Genomic DNA, 19149 nt, shown 5'->3' on the forward strand with positions numbered 1-19149 from the left:
GCTAACTAGAGCTGCATGCTCTTGTGCAAACCTATACTCAGAGGGGAAAACAACAACAAAACAAAACAATGTTTTTTTCTGTAGCTCAATTGTTTTGCAGGAAAATTACAGTGTTGGGATTTGTTTATTTTGCAGTGCGTTGCAGCACATGTATTGTTTTAATTGGGCTTGGGAACAAAGTACATAATTCCAAATAACAAGACAAAAGGAGGGTTGATGTTTCTTCATACCTGTCTTGTGCCAGGAAACTGAGGTTTCTGAGCAACTGTACAAACGAAACCCTTTACAATGTAAACAAGAGTAAAGGCATCTTTCACGGTAATTATGCTTTTTGTCTTCAGTTTAAACAGGATTTTAAAATGGGTCTCCTCCATGGATGTCATAAATTAGAACCGTGTGATAGCCATCCTACTGCAAAAAACATTTTCATTACAGAGATGGGAGGTGCACATTGAGGCAAGGATCTGGATTTAGGCATTTTCCAGAGTAAGGGATCTTGCTTCCCCAGTAATTGCTCTCCCTCTGCCTTATTTGAATCCTGCATTTCATATATCATCTTGAACTCCAGGGACGGGAAGGCGAGGGGGGGGGGGGTTCAGCCCAGGTTACACGGAGCTCTTGGCTCCGGGTTTGTTCACAGTAATTAGGACGGGTGCCAAAGTTTGGATTTAATATAGCCCTGGTGAATGTGCGAGAGCTTGTTAGAAAGTCTTTAGTTAGTCCCACTAGGAGCATGTCAAGCCTTTCTGTGTCAAAGGGTTCATCAGTCATTAGCTCATGTCTGTGTCACAGTGGGAGGAGAGAGTTGAGAGGGCCACCAGCAGAAAAACATGCCACCTATCTATGCCTGATTGTGCCTATTGGGGATCAAGATATTTTATTAGTGGGGTGGTTGACTTTGGCTAAGCTGTTTCTATGGGTTCAAATGAATCTGCATCAGAGTTCCAGAACATTTCAGTACATCATAAAAGTCATGAAACTGGAAATGGAGTATTGTTGGGTTTGTGTCTATGTGTATGTTTGAAGGGTGGTGGTGGTGGGGGGGGGAGACGGGACAGGACGGGGGCTTTGTTGCATTCATGTTAACATTTTGCCAAATACTTGAGTTGCTTATGAACAGCTACTGCTGTCTTCCCAAGCCCCATTTTGCTGCGCTTCAGTAGTAGTAGTTGTCATAATATTAATAATAATAACAATAATAATAATAATAATAATAAACTTTATTTTAGCAACTTTTCATACAAAAAATGCAGCTCAAAGTGCTTTTCGACAAACAAATTACATGCACAGAGTGCTTCATATAAAAACAGGGAAATAAGGTGGAAGATAAAATTCTTAAGGGAATCCCTTCGCCGCCTTCACCTTTAATATAATTAGTTACACAAGGCAGCTGGCAACTCCCTTCGTCTCCTTTAGTATAATTTCATTAGTGTAATCGATAGTTTGACATTGACATATTTATTGACAGAATCAAACATAAAAAGTATGTAATTGGCAAAATGATAAAACACAATAAAGCCTGGGAGCTTATTTCTATTGTGGTCCTTAGGTGGGTGTGTGTGTGGTATCTTAACAGGCTAGGTTTTAGGTGGTAAGCTAACTAGCTAACTAGCTCGACAACAGTAGTTAATTTATGGAAACAATAATGACAGTCCCAAACCAATTAACATTTCCTATCATGCACAATTCCTGTTAGGAAGCTATCTAGCTAGTTAGTTAGTTATTAATTTAACTTTAGCTATAGCTAGGGCATGCTAGAGTTTTAATTTAGCCTGTCTAGTCTCATTTCAAGGTGGTGCTTTTTGTGGATGTTTTCATTGTGATCAATGATAAACTTGTAGAACTAGACTGGAGGTATGAATCCTATAATGCATTGAATAGCAGCTTTGGGTTTAAAATTAACACCCTCTCATCTCAAGACCTTTGTTCAGCAGCTACACTGCTTCAGAAGAAATACCACTCAGATTTACAGGAGGACTTTGTTGATGAGATAGAGCAGTTCAAAGCATTCATCATAAACAAAGAACATAAAAGTGCACTGGCTTTGCTTAAACTAATAAGGAAGATGGACCCGTCATCTGTTTTTAGCCTTCAGGATTTACTTAACTCTCCCTGTAACCAATGCCTCTGTTGAGTGCTCCTTTTCAAAACGTGGACTGACGTCATAACTGTGGGACCGTGGGCAGGAAGGCCAGCAGGGAAGAGTAGTTCTTATTGTACACTGTTGTACTACAACGTTGTACCTTTTACGTATCATCGATAAGTCGTGCTGCTAATGCTATATTTTGTGAGTAATATATAACACAATTATGAGACGCCAAATAGGTGGCTGGTTCCCGACTTCTAACTTAAGTTATCACTTGTTGAAGATTTCCCCATTAATTTCCCCATAGACAAATCGGCGGGAAAACGATGGGCGTGGCTTGTGACGTATTTGACTTACAAGCTCTATAGCCTACTAATAACGATTTTGACCTGTCGACAGGTGATCCACTGGTTGTTAGCATCTCACTCTCACAGCTAGATAGCATCCGATGGACACAAGTCACGTTTATTAGATACATGTGGCACATTTCATAGGACAGGTGTAGATTACTGTGCAATGTACATACTGTAGATCATACTTTGTTGAGACAGAAATGGGGGCAGAGGTGGCAGCAGGGGGGGGGGGGGGGGGGGGGGGGGGGCTGTAGCCCCGGGGCCCATGGTACGTTAATCTGGCCCTGGCCATAAACTCCCCTGCCCTCTCCCTACTCTCTTCACGTGAATTGAAACTGATATCTGGTTGCTCTAGACTCCGCTCTGTGCTGTGTGTGTCCGCGGAGGGGCAGATCACAGACACTTGTTTGAGTTCGATGAGTGAGCGCTGATATACAAAAATTAACTAAATAGGTAAAACGACTGTGGGGGCGGAAAACACCGGTGTGTCGGTGTTAAAGTAATGACTCTGTGAATACACAGTTTATGCCTGAACACAGAGCAGCGCCGTTGTTTAGCGGTGAAAGGTGATGATGATTATAAGGGCCCACAAGCAAGCAGGGCCCACAAAAAAACAAGAGGTCCCTCTTTCTATGACGAAATTATTCTGCTTTGAAATTGATAGTTTAACATGTTTTTTGAATGATTTTTCACGGTGCCCACCCACATCCATTGTATGACCAAAACAGTGGTAGAGCAATTATCAGACTTTCTCAAAAGTGCTAGTTTTGTCAACTTTTTGATCTGAACCATTGTATATGATCATAAGTAACCTTAAAACAGGGCTAAGCATGATTTTTCCCTTAACTACTCCTTTAACTACAGTAGACAGCTAATAGGCCTAGCTACAGTGCTAGCAACCAGCCAACTACTGTTCTGGTAAGCTAGCTGCTAGATAACGTTAGCTACCATTAACTAGACAGCTACTACAGTTCTAGTAAGCTAGCTTTCGCTAGCCAGCCTCAACCACTGCACTGTTCTAGTGAGGTGGCTAATGTTAGCTAGCTTCCCAGCTACTTCCTGTCCAAATAAATAGGGGAGACCGGGGGCAATTGTAACAATTTTTGGTTTTGATGTCATTACTCAAAAACCTCTTGAACTATTTGGATACAATTTGTATGTAGGTAAGTTGTATCTGTGTTCTACCTGTTAACAGTCAACAAATGTTTTTACAAGCAATGCTAGAGTCACAATATTGATTGACACACTAGAAGTCAAATGTTACATTTGCCGCCATGTCCAGGGGCGATTGTAACAGCATATGGGTGTTTATTAGCCAATCAACAGCCACCTAGCCAGCTTCCTGTAAACTCTACAGTGCTACATAGATTTATTCCCAAATCTTAAGAAGATACTGTTCTGTTCTTACAGTCTACAGAGCCAGGTCCTAGCCAGTTAGAAACAGAGAGTGAAGGGAGTGAAGAGGCTCATAGTAGTTCCAGTCATGAAACTGCTACAGACAGGGACAGTCCAAGCACAGGAAGTACACAAGTAAATGTCTATGGAGAGGTTAATCGGAAAAAGAACATGGAGAAACAGAAAAATAATTACAAAATTATACATAATATTAAAAAAAAGGCTAGAAAAAAGTGGTGACGAAAAGTCGGAGGGGTAGGGGACAGGGCTGAAAATTAACAACTTCCACCGGCCAAATGCAGGTAACATTTCCAATTGGCGACTAGATTTCGGAAGGCTCTCTGAAAAAAAAAAGAAATACTTGGCCGGTAGATTTTTTCATCTACAGTCCCCTTGGAAGGTGACTCACTGTGAGCCAAAAAGTTAATTTTCACCCCTGGTAGGGGCCCACACCATTATTCTTTAAGGGGGGCCAGAATTCTTGGCAATGGCCCTGATACAGAGTAACACCAGCAACACCGACAACTGTGACACAAGCCTAGAATGGATGAGGTGTTGCTGCCTATTCTCACTACCTTTGGTCTCTCTGCAAGAAAGTCTAGGGTTCAGTTGCATAAGGAGCTGCTCAGGCCTACACCTCTGAGCTTCATGACCAGGTTGATGGGGCGTATGGTGTTGAAGGCAGAACTGTAGTCAAAGAATAGCATCCTGACGTTGGTGTTTTTCTTGTCCAAGTGCTCCAGCGCGAAGTGTAGGGCCAGTGAAATGTCATCATCCACAGACCTGTTGGCTCTGTACTGTAATGAACTGGTGTGGGTCTAGTGAGTCTGGTATATCTTCTTGATTTATAAATGATGGACCATCGTACTTTAGCTAAGGTGTAAAAAATGTTTTCATCACCTTGTTAACATGGGATATGAAGCTTAGATCTGAATCTAACACTGAGACTTGTAACAAAACAAGTCTGAAACAACATTTCTCTTTTTGATTTAGAGCCAACTAGTAGGATTTCAGTTTTGTCCTCGTTTAACTAAAATTATTGCTCATTCTATTTATTGCCAAAAGACAGGTAGTAATGGAGTTTATAGCTGCAGCATCATTTGGTTCAGCAGAGATGTACAGTATGTGTCATGGAAACATACATTGTACTCTCTAATGATGTCCCCAAGAGGCAGCATGTATCCTAGTGACAATAAATAATGGACCGAGGCAGCTCCCTTGTGCAACCACGAAGCATGTCATGTTTCTCAGACACATGATCTCCAAGCCTGAGGTAAAACTTGCTGCCTTTGATGGATGTTCTGAACCAGTTTAATACACAGTCAGAGAGACCAACCGACCTTTCCAGACAACTGACAACATACTGTAAGCTGTCATCAAAAAACACAATGATGGTCAAAAATAGGTGATTCAACTACTGAAACATTATTAATGCTTAACCCAGTTGTTGTTAATATAGAGTGTTACCAATGAGTGGCTCCATTTAAATGTTGGGTAATACGAACGTTCAGTCCAGTAGATTCATAAGCTGCATAGCTTTGGAGTCATCCTTCTTATTAACATGAATATTCAGGTCTCCATTCAAGATTAATCTATCATATCTAGTGACACCAAGTGAGATCAGTTCTGAGAATTCCTGTAGAAATAGTGATAAATATCTTGGTGGCCGATATGCTGTAATAATGAGCACTGATAATTCTGCTTGAGCTCAAGAGCAAGGTATTCAAATGATGTAAATCCACCCAGGTCAAAGTCATTACACTCAAACTGTGTAGAGAAAATGGCTGCAATCTGTTTTTGCATACAACTTCATTGTTATGACCTTGTTGGTTTTAGACTCACAACTCGAGAGGCAGAGGACAGGAGCAAAGCCCAGCAAGTGGTTTAATGGAGAAAAACAGTGCAAAACGCAAGGTGCAGGAAAACAAAGGTGAGAGACATCAGCAGGCATGCAGACTCCGCAGGGTTCCGGGATTCTGAAGGCAAAAAGAAGCTACTACGATACCTTACCACATGAGGTTGGTGACTTGTTGCCCCTTGAGGCCCCTGCGGTCGATCAACACGGTCATGGCTCTTATCTGTCCTGGCCCCGCAGTGGTGGAACAAACTGCCCACTGATGTCAGGCCAGCAGAGTCACTGCCCATCTTTCGTCACAGGCTCAAAACGCATCTCTTCAAGAAGTACTACATCGATCCTCCCTCTTGAGCGCCTATTGTATTTTCGATTGCTATTCTTACACTTTGCCTTCAGCACTAAATTATGCTCTTAGTCACTAGTTTTAGAAAGGAGATGCACTTGTGAGTTCTGGCAAGTAGTAGTACATTGGCTTTTCCTACGTTAAATGCAATTCGCTTTGGATAAAAGTGTATACTAAATAACTTGTATTAATTGTATTACTGTAATGTAATGTAATATGAATTAACTTGTCGCCAGGGAAGGGGTTTTGCAATATCCTAGTCCAAGTTCGTTGCTGGCGAGTGGCAAGTTAGTGTAGCAAGGCAAGCCACGGAAACATCTAGCTACTGTATACTGTAGGCTAGGTAATATTGACAAACAAAAAATCAAAAATCTATCCTATCATGAAAATATAGACCTATATTTTTAACAATGAAACAGCTGTTGCACAAGGCATTCAGTCAGTCTTATTTGCAAGTGCATTGTAGGCTATCCTTGGCATCTACAGTAAGACCCCACTTATCCGAACCCAACAGGACCGAAGGGCGTTCATATGTCTGAAATGTCGGGATGACTGAAACTTATGTTAAAATGCACCAAATTCAATAAGTGTTATACTTGTTTCATATAGACTCATAATAGACCGATAAATACCCTTAATTACTTGTGAAAATGCATCAAAATTGTAATCAAATAGCCAACAACTCATATAGCCTAGCCTATAATAGGCCTACAGTTGCCTAGAATAAAATAAACAAATTTCCACTTGAGTGTGTGCTTTGATCAAATACAGTACTTTATTCTCAAATGAGGCCTACGCTGCATCGATAGGCTACTGTATTCACTGTATTTAAGCCTGTCCTGTAGACCAGGAGGTTCGGATCTCTGAAGTTCGGATGAGTGGGCTCCTACTGTATTCATTTTCTAAAGGCAATTGTTTACAAAACCTTGTTGCCCCGAATGGTACCAATAAATGTCTGCACTGTGAATGCTCCAGTTTTAATCCATGTTATAATCGTAATTTAATGCATTTGAATAATTCCAGGCCTTAATACACAAAGAATCTAAATATATAATAATATAATCTAAATTAATTAAGGGGAGACACTACAGTTGAATAGGATTTGTTTTTTCCTTTAAAGATATACTCAAGAATTTTTACCAGTTTATTCTTCACATCAAGAGAAATGTTTTTTGTATTACACTTTCTCTAAAAAAAAAGTTATAGGTATGCAAATTAGGCAATAACTCATTAAATATGCGTACATTCGCATATATTTCGGTACCTACTATCTAAACAATGGATAACGTCAGGATTAAAGTTTTACTTTTGTTTTGACAATATACTAAAAACTTCAATATATTCAGCTGGGTTTGTGAATACAAGCTTATTTTCAAGAGATATTGAAAAAAAACTGCATACACCCATTAAAAATAAATGTTGACATATTTTTAGACAGGAAACGCAACCTAAAATGAAAAGACAACAAGATATTCACAATTCCAGCTGTAAATATTTGCAGAATACATCTGAGAATCAGTATGTAAAGTTTAGTGAATGCACCTGATCTGGAAGTTGAGATAGCAGGAACCGAGTGACGTCAGGTACTGAAAAAACGTAATTTTAAGAAAATGGCCGATAAAGAAAAGCATTATGAATTCATATGCTTATTTCACAGGTACAACAATTGTAAAAAAAAATAATAATCAAGTCTCCCCATTTCATTGTTAATGTAGTGATAGTATACATGTTATAGTACAAGAATCGAAAACACCATTTTGACTGTAGTGTCTCCCCTTAAATCATACATATACAGTATCTGAGACCAATTTGGTTAGTGGGCTATGTGACCTCATATCAGTGTTGCTCGAATATCGGATTATCAAAAATATTTAATAATAATTGCCCCACATGTATGCGGTTCATAAAACTGTATGTTCATAATTAACAGGGGTTATGGTTATGTGTAGACTGGTGGGTTATGCGCAACTGGATTACACACTCTTTTCAAAGGCTGAGAAATATCAGAGTGAAACAGACATGCGCTTTACTCCGCTGTTTTCATACATACAACGGGATATTAATCAATCTCTCCTTGCGCATCTCCTCCACGTTTTGTACGTGTTCACACCCACCTTTCCCTCGACCCTCCCATGAATGCATATGCATGAGTAGGAAAGCGCAACTTGCCCTTCTGTGGCCCTGCATCAGGCAGAATGCGGTTTGACCCATGTGCAGTCTGTTCGTACATACCTCGCCATGTTGTCAGTCGCATGGTGCGATTAAATAACGCCAAAAACAGGCGCTGACATGTTAGTACATCTGCCCCTAAGAGTCTAGACTAAGACTTCTGTTGCCAAAGGCTTGATGATATGGATCTCAGAAATTGATTTAAACTCTACGCTGTCCATTTCATGAAAAGCAGTCTGGTAGTTTTTGTGTAATACTAGTCCAAAAAATGGCCGTCCGGGCCATGTTTGTGTGGCTTGTGATTCACTGGAGCGGAGTTAAAAATGACTGGAGGTGAATGGGTGGCTGTATTTGGCCGGCTCTGTGGCGCCCCCCTCGGGTCACAGCCAGCGGGGGCCAGTGCAGTGCACTCCGGGCTCACCCCCCGCACACCCTAGTCCAAACCCTGTGTATCTAGCTCCCTCACACAGGTAGCCGGCTTCGTTCTAAGTTTTCGTTCGTGGATCCGGCCCGTGATTCGGAGTTAAGTTGTAAGTTGGCCTATGCTACAACCCTCAACCGAATTTCATGAAAATCGGTCAGGTAGTTTTTGTGTAATCATGGTTCAAAAAATTAATGGAGGTGAATGGCCGGCCATGTTTTGGCTGCCCGTGGACCCTCCCCGTACTTTGGATCTGCTCCGAAATGTAATGAGTTCTAAGTTGGACCATGCTACACCCTTTTACCGAGCTTTGTGAAAATCGGTCCAGTAGTTTTTGCGTAATCCTGCTAACAGACAGACACACTGACGCACGCCATCCAAAACATGCGCTGTCGCTGGGGCTGAGGTAATGAATCATGAAAGCAATGTCGGAGACTGCGGGGAAACCTGATTGGTTGTGCATTCCAGGTAGAGGCAGGTATGCAAATGAGAACAGGGAGATTCTGGGGGGAGCTAGGCTGGATTTCTTGTTTCATGAATAACAACTAGTAAGTGGTTGTTGTGGGTTTTGGTCATTAATGACATAATTTAATGTATTAAATTGCACGCTGGTCTACATGATCAGGTTTCCTACTGTAGGTTGAGGCCTTTTCTTTTCTTGTTTCTGCTAAGGCTGTAAGTTTGGTTGTATTTTGTCCTATTTAGCTGGACGCTTTAGCCAACTTCTCTCTTGATTTAGGCTCGCTGTGACTGTTCATGACAATTTCCAGTAATCCAAACAGTTGTGCACCCCTCTGGTTGTCCAGTCACACTGTATTAATATGTTCTTATCTAAATATTTATGTGTGATATTCATCATAGCTTCAATTGACTGCAGTTGACCCAGGATGAATGTGTTGGTTGATGGTTTGTCAATAAAACACCAAGTCTCGTAACAGCAAATTTATCATCTGCCTGATCGGTTCTCACTGCCTGAAAATCCCCTACACGGTCTCTGGCTAAAACAAAGCTGTCATCGGATGAGCATCACATGGCTTAGCTACCAATCAAGAGAGATCACATCACATTCGACTGGTTTAAACACACATGCTGCAGGCCTGTACAGAGTCTCTCTGAGCTTCAGCGTGCCGGCTATAAGTAGCTCTCTGATAGGTGAGTGTGGTTGGGGGTGGGTAGGGGGGGGGTGTTGTTTGGTCCCTCGCTGGGACAGAGAAATCCTCTGAATGCCTTGGGTGATGTGGAGCATGATGTAGGTTGGCAACAAGCAGTCTGGATCCAGTGATGTTTGCATGAGCCCCATTGGGTCTGAAATGTGCAGTTCCAAAAGATATTGGAATTGAAAGATACTTTATCCCCTGGGTGAGGCATGCCAATGTCAGCCATATATTCAGGCCAAGAAGTCTCCTAAAAGACTTGATTCCTTTCCCCAAAGTTGGAATGGGGCCTGAGATGAATATAAAATGACAGTTGCTCATTTTATCCAGTAGCAGGGAAAGGTCTATTTTTCCCATCGTTGCACAGCACCGTAGGCATCACCAGCCAAATTCAGGTCAGGCAGGCAGGCAGGCACGCTTCGGAGTACACTTCGTCACATGGCCTCTAGAGAGCGTCTTTGACTAAGAGTCTAGACTCCTGTTGCCAAAGACTTGACGATATGGATCTCACAAATTGATTTCAACTCTACGCTGTCCATTTGAGTCCAGGGGAGGGTCATACAAATTTTAATCGATCAGCTATATTGAGTTCGTCAACAACTCCCCTCCACAACTATTTCTCTAGTTCCTGGCAAAACTCTATCATTACTCGCTACAAAATCAAATCATTAAAAAATGAACCATGAATGCAACATTGGAGACGTTGGGGAAACCTGATTGGTTTTGCAGTCTAGGCAGATGCAGGTATGCAAAGAAGAACAGGTGGATTCTGGGGTGATTGGATTTCTTGTTTCATGAATAACAACTAGTTAACGGCCTTTGGCTAAAACAAAGCTGTCATCGGATGAGCTGCAAAGCAGTTCGCATGGCTTAGCTACTAATCAAGAGAGATCACATTACATTCAACTGGTTCAACACACGCTTCGGGTCTGTGCATGATCAGGATCTCAGAGCCAGTTTCAGTGGTTTTTGTGCGTAAGCCAGCCCACCATGGAGAGCAAATGTCGGGTTGTCCCTCTCTGTCCCTTCTCTTGTTGATCTGCAGTTCTATGTTGCTACCACAAGAGGCAGTGGTCCCAGAACAAGGGCTCTGGTGGCCTAGTGGTTAAGGAGCTCGTCTCCCATGCTGAACGTTGCGAGTTCAAAACCCGCAAAACTTGTGGTGTGGATAGTTTTTTGTCACTGGATGTTATAGAATCTATGTAAAAATGTGGTTACCTGTTGGTTCTATATCTGTTATTGAATTTATGTGCAGTAATTGAACATATGAAATACTCCTGTTTTGAAATTATACCTACAATATGTGTCTCAGTAATTACCCATTATAGGCTATACTTTGCATGTATTTACCAGGGAAGAGACGGGAGAGATCCCATGGGAACAAAACGTTTTTTTTTTTTCATCTTTAAAGAAATGTACAGTCTGTTCTGCTGATGAATTAACTGTGTAAAACTGATTGTGCCACCACAAGACGAAGAACATCAAAGTCCCAGAACATCAAAGACTATAGCTGTTTTTCCACTGTCGGGCCGAACGGTTACTAGGCAGTTTCGTTTGACTCCATTCTGTCCCAGACTCGTGAGAACCGTTACCATCTGTTTTTCCACTGTCGGGCCGCTAACAGTATGGAGGAGGATTTGGTTTATTTTGGACTATTTCTGGTTTTTCTTTTATTTCTTATTGTGCTGGATTAGCATTGGAAGCATTGGAACTGATGTGTCCAGGCGACAAGACCTATCTTAAGTTATCAGACATTATTTCATGTAATTTCGATTCACAGCTATTTCAGTGGCATGACTAGCTTTCGTCCTACCAGTCCTGAACAGAAACAAGTCAGCCACGCACATAAGCCAGGCTAGACCTGTCCTGGTTTAGAGTGTGGCCCTTTACGTTTAATATTCTGATTGCAATTGACAATTTCAGCCGTCATGCAATATAATTCTCTCAAATATCAATCATGTTTGACAACCATGTGTATCAAATCTGATACAAGTACCATAGCAGCGGAGCATGCATGCGAGCCTCTATAAATCTGCGTATATCAAGATGCTGGCAACGCTACACATATTCCCAAAACGTCCCAGAAGAATCCCTAATTGTGCCAACAAAATGAACTAATTGCCAGGCCCATGTATGGAGGATTATTCAGTATTCAGTTTAATGCCACCTTGTTAGAATAACGCTGACAGCAACAAAGGATTTGCCTAATATGGGCACACTAACTCTCATTATCAGTCCATGGAGACAACAAGGAAGCAACATTAACTTAATTGTGAATTATAAACTGGCTATAAAGCACATGTAGTAAGTACAGTGTGGTTAACACACACACACATGCACACAGACCACACAACAGGGTCGCGGTGTACCATCGAATGGAACAGTCATTTTTATGAAAGCAAGGTAAAAATGTCCTGTGTTGTACTGCATGCTGAGCACGGCTGGTGCACTGGTGCTTTTTTCCCAGGTGTAGAAATAGGTTTCTACATTTAATTGGACGGTGGGCACGCACTGCGGAGGTGAGAGGCTTAGCGTGCAGTGTTAGGAGGTCTAACTAAGGGGGTGTCAAACTGAATTCCTATAGGGACGGGCCACATTGTTGTTTTTTTAGCCTGGCTTCTGCTCTCAATAAGTTAATTAGCTCAACACTGGGTCAAAGGGACAGAATTCGTTTTGGGTAAAATATAATAGAAATTACAGTCTATGATAACTTTAGTAATTTCACATCTGGCAGAGCCTTGTAATTCTATGAACAGTAACCCTCATGAGTGTAGGACTACTGAGCGATGCTACTGACGACTACAGTAACTAGCTACACACTAAAGAAAGAAAATGGTCATCTATGCAGACTCTCTTCTCGCCGTCAGCTTTATTACTTTGGTATGCACCAGAGGCATCTATCGTGCCGCCCTTATCTCTCTGACTAAAAACCAAAGTTGTGGAGATTATTTTTCAATTTTCCGACCTTCCTCCTGGAGAGGGAGAAAGAGAGTTCCACTGTGCCCATGAACACAGTGAGATATCACACTCCCTGAGCCTCAGTTCAGTTTGCTGTTCTTAAAGTGATTAAGCATACTTGTGTGTGAGGTTGGAATAAGAAGTATTTCCAGAGAACAACGATGTAATTACTTATCTGTTCGCCTGTGGGCTTCTCTCACCATGATCAATTATTCTGTCCTCAGAAATTATAAATAATGAGTGAAGCTCGGGGCTAAATAGATTTAGGAGAGCAAGTGAGATATTTCTCCCTGAGAGATGGGAGGAACCAGCTGTAGTTAAATGGACATATTAATGAGTCCCAGATGTAGACTGATATTCTTCAGGTATATCATATACCAGGAGTGCACCTTGCATTACTAGTACACCTTTAATAGTGAGAGAGTTCACCCCAGAAACAATGCTTCTCTAAGGTTCCTTCTATGCAGGCTGCATGGTCTCCTGTATTCTATGTAATGTTCAGTGGACACGTTAAAAAATTTCAAAATGTAACAACTTGCAATACTAAAAGTGCATAATGGCTTCTCTGGTATGGGATATGCAGTTAAATCAGGGATTTTCTTTTACAACCCCAAACTCCAAAATAATCAAAGTGTCTCTGCCTGTTTCAATTTTGCCAGCTGCTCTGCCTTTTCCCTTTATCAAAACCCTGTTTATGTTGAAAAAAACAAGAATGTCGGTGATTTTAAACTAAAGGGATTATGCAAAAAGCGTGTCTTTCTTGTACCTCCAAGACATAAAACATCCAAGACATAAAACAAAGAGAGAGGCATCGGCCAAGTGAAAGAAGACACCGTGGCTCGTCTGCCATTCAGCCCACTGCTGTTGGTAAATGAGGCTGCAACTTCTTCCTCCGGCAATTTCTGTCAGAACTGGATGAAAGGAAGCGATTGAATTTCCAAACAACTATCGCCCATACTGCCCATACTGTAGATGTGGCAATGACTCTGAGGCTGTCCTATCTCACGATTTTTTCCATTTTTTTTCCTGATAGTCTCCCAACCAGTTTATTGTAGCTGTGTTTTATAATAAGGTCTGCATTGATTAGTAATGCCTTGTTGGTAATAACCAGTAAATTAAACATGATCAATAGTTCCCCTGCTGAGTACTTGTTTAATTAGCAAACAAAATAGGAAATCAAACTGAAGGGAAAATCAATAGCTGGCAAATACGGATACGTATATGATTTAACTCAACGACAGATTTTTTGAGGCTCCAAGGCATATGAAGAGACATCCTCTCTTCCCAACTCTTCACTTCGTATGTACTGTACATCAAGCAAAAGGTTGTAATATCTGCTAAATGGAAATGGAAATAGGAGATCCCATGGTGTTTACCTGAGATGATAGAAGCCAGGCGGAGTGCATCAGGGGGACGAATGGGCATGACAGGCTCATAGGGGGACGTGTCATAGAACTCTCCACCTGTGAAAACAGACACGGTGACAAGTTGTTAATGACATAAGATACCTTGTTGTGATGTCCATATCTTGACAATTCACACAGGTGCAGAGCATTATCATTTATCATATAAGAAACAGAGAAACAACACCCACATGCTGCACCATTAGCCCTTAAAAGTGTTTAATGTACTGGGCAGATTTTGACCATGACATATGGAGGCACGTAGACACACTACTGTATATATTTACAGTTAGGTACTGTATCTATCTTTTATCCTGGTTGTCAATACTGGCTCTGAGTGAAGGTTGAATTCTACAGCAGTCCTTAACTAAAGTACTACTTCCTAAGTGGTCTGTCTGAAATCAACCAGTTGGCTAATTCCATGATATGCAAAACAGATCGTTTGCCATGGTCTGATAATTTCGTTTTGGGATGAACATTTGTTTCTGGTGTGCTGTGAATTGGGTTTAAAGCTGAATAGCCAGGGTGTATGTTGGTAAAAAAATTCAAATTAGCACTCAACCGACTGAGCGGCTCCCCCGTGTCTCCCTCTCAGAAGACTCTAATCCTGCTTTTAAAATTCACAGCCATCCGGTGTGGTTGCAAACCTCCAGCGTGTCATAGCTTTGCATTCTGATCCTACCAGGATCACAGCAGCAAGGTAGCCCAGGGACTGGACGAAGGCCCACACCGCAGCAAATGAAAAACACCCACAAGCTGTGGGGAAACGACGATGCTGGCCGGATAACCATCCAATCAATAGATATGCCCATTTTTTGTTTATCATCCCGCTAAGCTGCTTTTGAAAAGATGTGTGCCGATAAACCGCTCTTCATCCAGCTGGAAATGGGACGAGGAGGGAGGAGGGACGAGGGACGAGGGGGTGGGGGCAGCAAAATAGAAGGCAGCGGGGATGTTCAATTGTCTGTTTTCTGGTCTACCTCATGCATATTTGATAATCAGGCTGCCTGTTGATTAAGGGAAAATAGTACAGCTGAGAATAATATCTCTTTAATCACAGTTTGATGCGAGTTCACCATAAGTTTGTTGAGACCCAAAGACAAGTAATGACTGTTAATAATGTGTAACCTCAGCCAGGTCGGAGGGAGGGGGGGGGGGGGGTCACTAATAAATGTAGAGGAACTTCCCAGCGGAGACCATCAGGAAGGCAGACAACAACACCAGACGAGCACAAAGGACCAGGTGCTGGAGCTCCAGAACACCTGGCGGCAGGGTAAGAAAGGCTCTCAGAGCCCGGGCATGCGAGCCCCCGCTACACAGCATCCTGATGGCTAATGTCCAGTCCTTGTATGATGAGAAACAGGACGACCTACACATGCTGTTCGCACATGAACGGGACATCAGGAACTGTATCCTACTGACAGAAACGTGGCTAGATCTCTACAAAACAGATCAGGCCATTAATCCACAAACTCTGTCTGTTGTGGCATCCTCCCGACCACCCAGCGACACCATGCCGGGCACAAACACGCCCAGACCGGTGAGCAAGCGCCGCATCTCACTTCAGCACCATGGACAGCGAGGCCGGATGGTAAATGGCGTCTACCGGGCATTCCTGGTTCCCATGGCAACACTGCTCGGCGGGTCCTCAAGGCGTGTGCCGACCAACTGGCTCCTGTGTTCACGGTGATATTCAACCTGTCCCTGGCCCAGTCCATCATCCCCACATACTTCAAGAAGTCCTCCATCATCCCCGTACCGAAGAAGCCAAGACCAGCCTGCCTCAATGACTGCCACCCGGTAGCTCTCACCTCCGTGGTCATGAAGTGCTTTGAGAAGCTGGTCAAGGAACACATCTGCTCCTCACTGCCCAACACTAGACCTCCTACAGTCTGCATACAGACCCAACAGATCCACAGAAGATGCAATAGACCACATCCTCCACACTACCCTATCCCACCTAGACAAGAGCAAGGGGAAGGTGTCGGGTTACAGTATTTGAGGCTGCTGTTCATTGACTACAGTTCAGCTTTCAACACTATAACCCCACCCAGACTCGACACCAAGCTCAGGATCCTGGGGCAAAGCGACGCCCTCTGCAAGTGGATCCTGGACTTCCTGTCAGACAGACCCCAGGTGGTGAAGTTAGGCATCCACACCTCAACCTCTCTCACACTCAACACGGGCGCCCCCCAGGGCTGTGTGCCCACTACTGTACTCTCTTTACACGCACAACTGTACAGCCACCTTCGACTCCAATTCCATGGTCAAGTTTGCTGATGACACAGCAGTGATAGGCCTGATCACAACATGATGAGAAGGCCGGCCTGGAGGAGGTGAGGCTCCTGACCCAGTGGTGTCAGGAAAACAACCTCCATCTGAATGTCAGCAAGACAAAGGCCCAGTCCCAATGTCCCCCTAAACTCTCAAGCCCTGAACCCTCACAGACTTATTGACATCACCTGGTAAAGTGATAAAGAGTGTGAGAGGCTGCAAGGACTCGGAATGATATAAAAAGGAATGGGACAGGACTTGCAACATCACATTACGTTGACACCAAAACATATTTCTTCCTATCATGGGTTTGGGACTACTTTATTTTACGTTTCAATTTCATGTTATGTTTTTCTTGTAAGGTTAGGCCTACATGTAAATTAATTTTGGGCTGAGTCAAATCCCCTTTACACTTTCACAACCCTGTGTTACCCTCAAACATTTCTGTTCAACTTGTTGAAATCATTTTATTTTGTGGTCATAAGATCACTACATTATTGTCTGTGATTCTGATTAATCCAAAGTACAGTATTTACTCAAGAATGACAACATGCATGTTCATGTTGGAAATCTCAATTCAAAGAACACTGCACCGAGATGGATGATTAATGTCATGCAACTTTTAACAGGGAAATCATATGATTTATGGCAACAGAAATCTATTTAATTTATAACCATAGCCTACATATTTTCAAACAAATCAAATTATACAAAATCATAGGATTGATGACCTATACCTCAAGATATTGAAACCAAAATAAGTATAAGGCTACTTGTGCAGGTAAGCAAGTCCAGCTGAAAAAATGAAAACATTTTGTTTTGTAATATGAAAGGTAGGGTTGGTTGATCTGTCCATGCTTGTTTATTGGCCGTTCTTCAGGTAACCCCATGTTTCAAGTCACAACTAAAGGAACTGTGGGTAATTCCCTTAGGCAAAGTCTGCAGAAGTGCAGACTTATGGTAAGGGGGCATAAGGGCTCAAAATTTTCTGCCAGAGAGCCCTCATGCACCTGACGATTTGACAATGGGACAGCCCTAAACCCTCAAAAGTCGGAGCAGGAGAGGAACTACACCCCTTAAATCATCACGGGACCCCTGTAGAGAGAGTGGACGGCTTCAAGTACCTTGGCGTCGAGATTAGGACCTGACATGGTCATCAACACACATAGACACTGTGGTGAGGAAAGCACGTCAGAGTGTGTACCACCTCAGACAACTGAGGAAATTCAAGGCGTCCCACCAGATCCGACAGAGCTTCTACTCATCCACGCTCGAGAGCATCCTGACTGGGAATATCACCACCTGGTCTGGGAACAGCAGCTCTCAGGATCACGAGGCCCTACAGAGAGTGGTACAGTCAGCTGAACGTATATTGGGCGGGGGGGGGGGGGGGGGGGGGGGGGGGGGCACTCCCCCACCTTGAAGGCCAACAGGATCCCCAAGGCCAACAGGATCCTTAGAGACCCCTGCCACCCAGGCAATGGACCGTTCTCTCTGCTATGGTCAGGGAAAAGATACCGCACACACATGGCACATGGAGAGACTCAGGAAGAGCTACAATATAGTATCACTATACCCAGAGGATCCGGATATCCAGTGTATTTAACTTAACCACTTACAATGAAAAAGCCCCCCCCCCCCCCCCCCCAGGTTATTTATTTATTTTTAATGTATTAATTTATTCATATCCATATAAAGCATGTACATAATCCATCCAGACCTTTATCTACCCGATCCTAGCTTAATCTTACTGTATAGAAAGCATACTTAGTGTAATTTGTGTTCATTTGTAAATGTGTAACGTAAATTTATAATTTGGAAATTGAGTATTAGAGTTTATCTGTAGCACAGTAGATGTGACAAATAAAATAAATCTTGAATAATGTCAGTAAGAATCTAAAACAATGCTGAGTGGTCTACTCTTAGCAGAGTAGTATACTGTACTTCGTATTTATCCCTTTGTTATTCTCCCTCTTAAGAAAGACTACTGAAGAACGAAGTCCATCCATAGCCTACTGTAGCTAACTGACGCCTGACATATGAACAAATCTGTGCCAGTGAGATGTGCATCTCTGGATAAAGACATGTGGCTCTGCTTTACCTTCATTCTTTCATAGGCTATTGACAATCATCACAGCATGCCACAGCTCTGCTGGCCTCTTTCCGAGAAAGGCTATTGACAGGAACCATGCTGGTGGGGGCGGTGTGTGTGTGTGTGTGTGTGTGTGTGTGTGTGTGTGTGTGTGTGTGTGTGTGGGCGCGTGCGTCACTCTTTCTCCCCGTCCACATATCTTTGTTCATGTCACTCTTCACATGTCTGTTGTGAGTGGGCTCAGACAGGTGTGTGTTTGGGAGTAATTGTCCCAGCAAGCTAAAGTACAACAATTACCTTATTGTCTGTGCTTCAGAAACTTCTTAGAAGCCATGGCTATTACTGAGAGCACAGTTTGTTTACCAACCATGCTGGAGATGTTGTGCACTTCAGCCTGAAGCTGAAAACTCTTAGTTCGACGGGTCACATGGGATGTTCTGTTCATTGCGATGGGCAGAGAGGAACCTTCACTTCTCCATCTTTCAGCAATGTGAAAATATTACAATATCGCTTCAATACAGATTTTAGCTTCAAAACATCAGTTTTCTGTGCTACACATGATAGACATATTTATATTAATTTTTTAAATCAAAGAACATTAGTGGTTGATAACATTATCCCCCCAAAAAGAGTAGGCCTATTGTGA

At 42.6% G+C, this 19149-nt stretch overlaps 1 protein-coding gene across 2 annotated transcripts in view; it reads right to left on the reverse strand.

The window, feature by feature from the left end:
• LOC311324952 (GDNF family receptor alpha-2-like) overlaps positions 1-19149 on the reverse strand; it is a 57543-nt gene that overhangs the window by 27219 nt on the left and 11175 nt on the right. For both annotated transcript variants that reach the window (XM_084457564.1, XM_084457565.1), the window contains one exon: positions 14111-14197. In XM_084457564.1, coding sequence (XP_084313690.1) covers positions 14111-14197 — 87 coding nt within the window. The remainder of the gene's footprint in view (positions 1-14110; positions 14198-19149) is intronic.

The sequence above is a fragment of the Borostomias antarcticus genome, assembly GCF_949987555.1.
Source record: "Borostomias antarcticus genome assembly, chromosome: 23".
Classification (NCBI taxonomy): Eukaryota; Metazoa; Chordata; class Actinopteri; order Stomiiformes; family Stomiidae; genus Borostomias; species Borostomias antarcticus.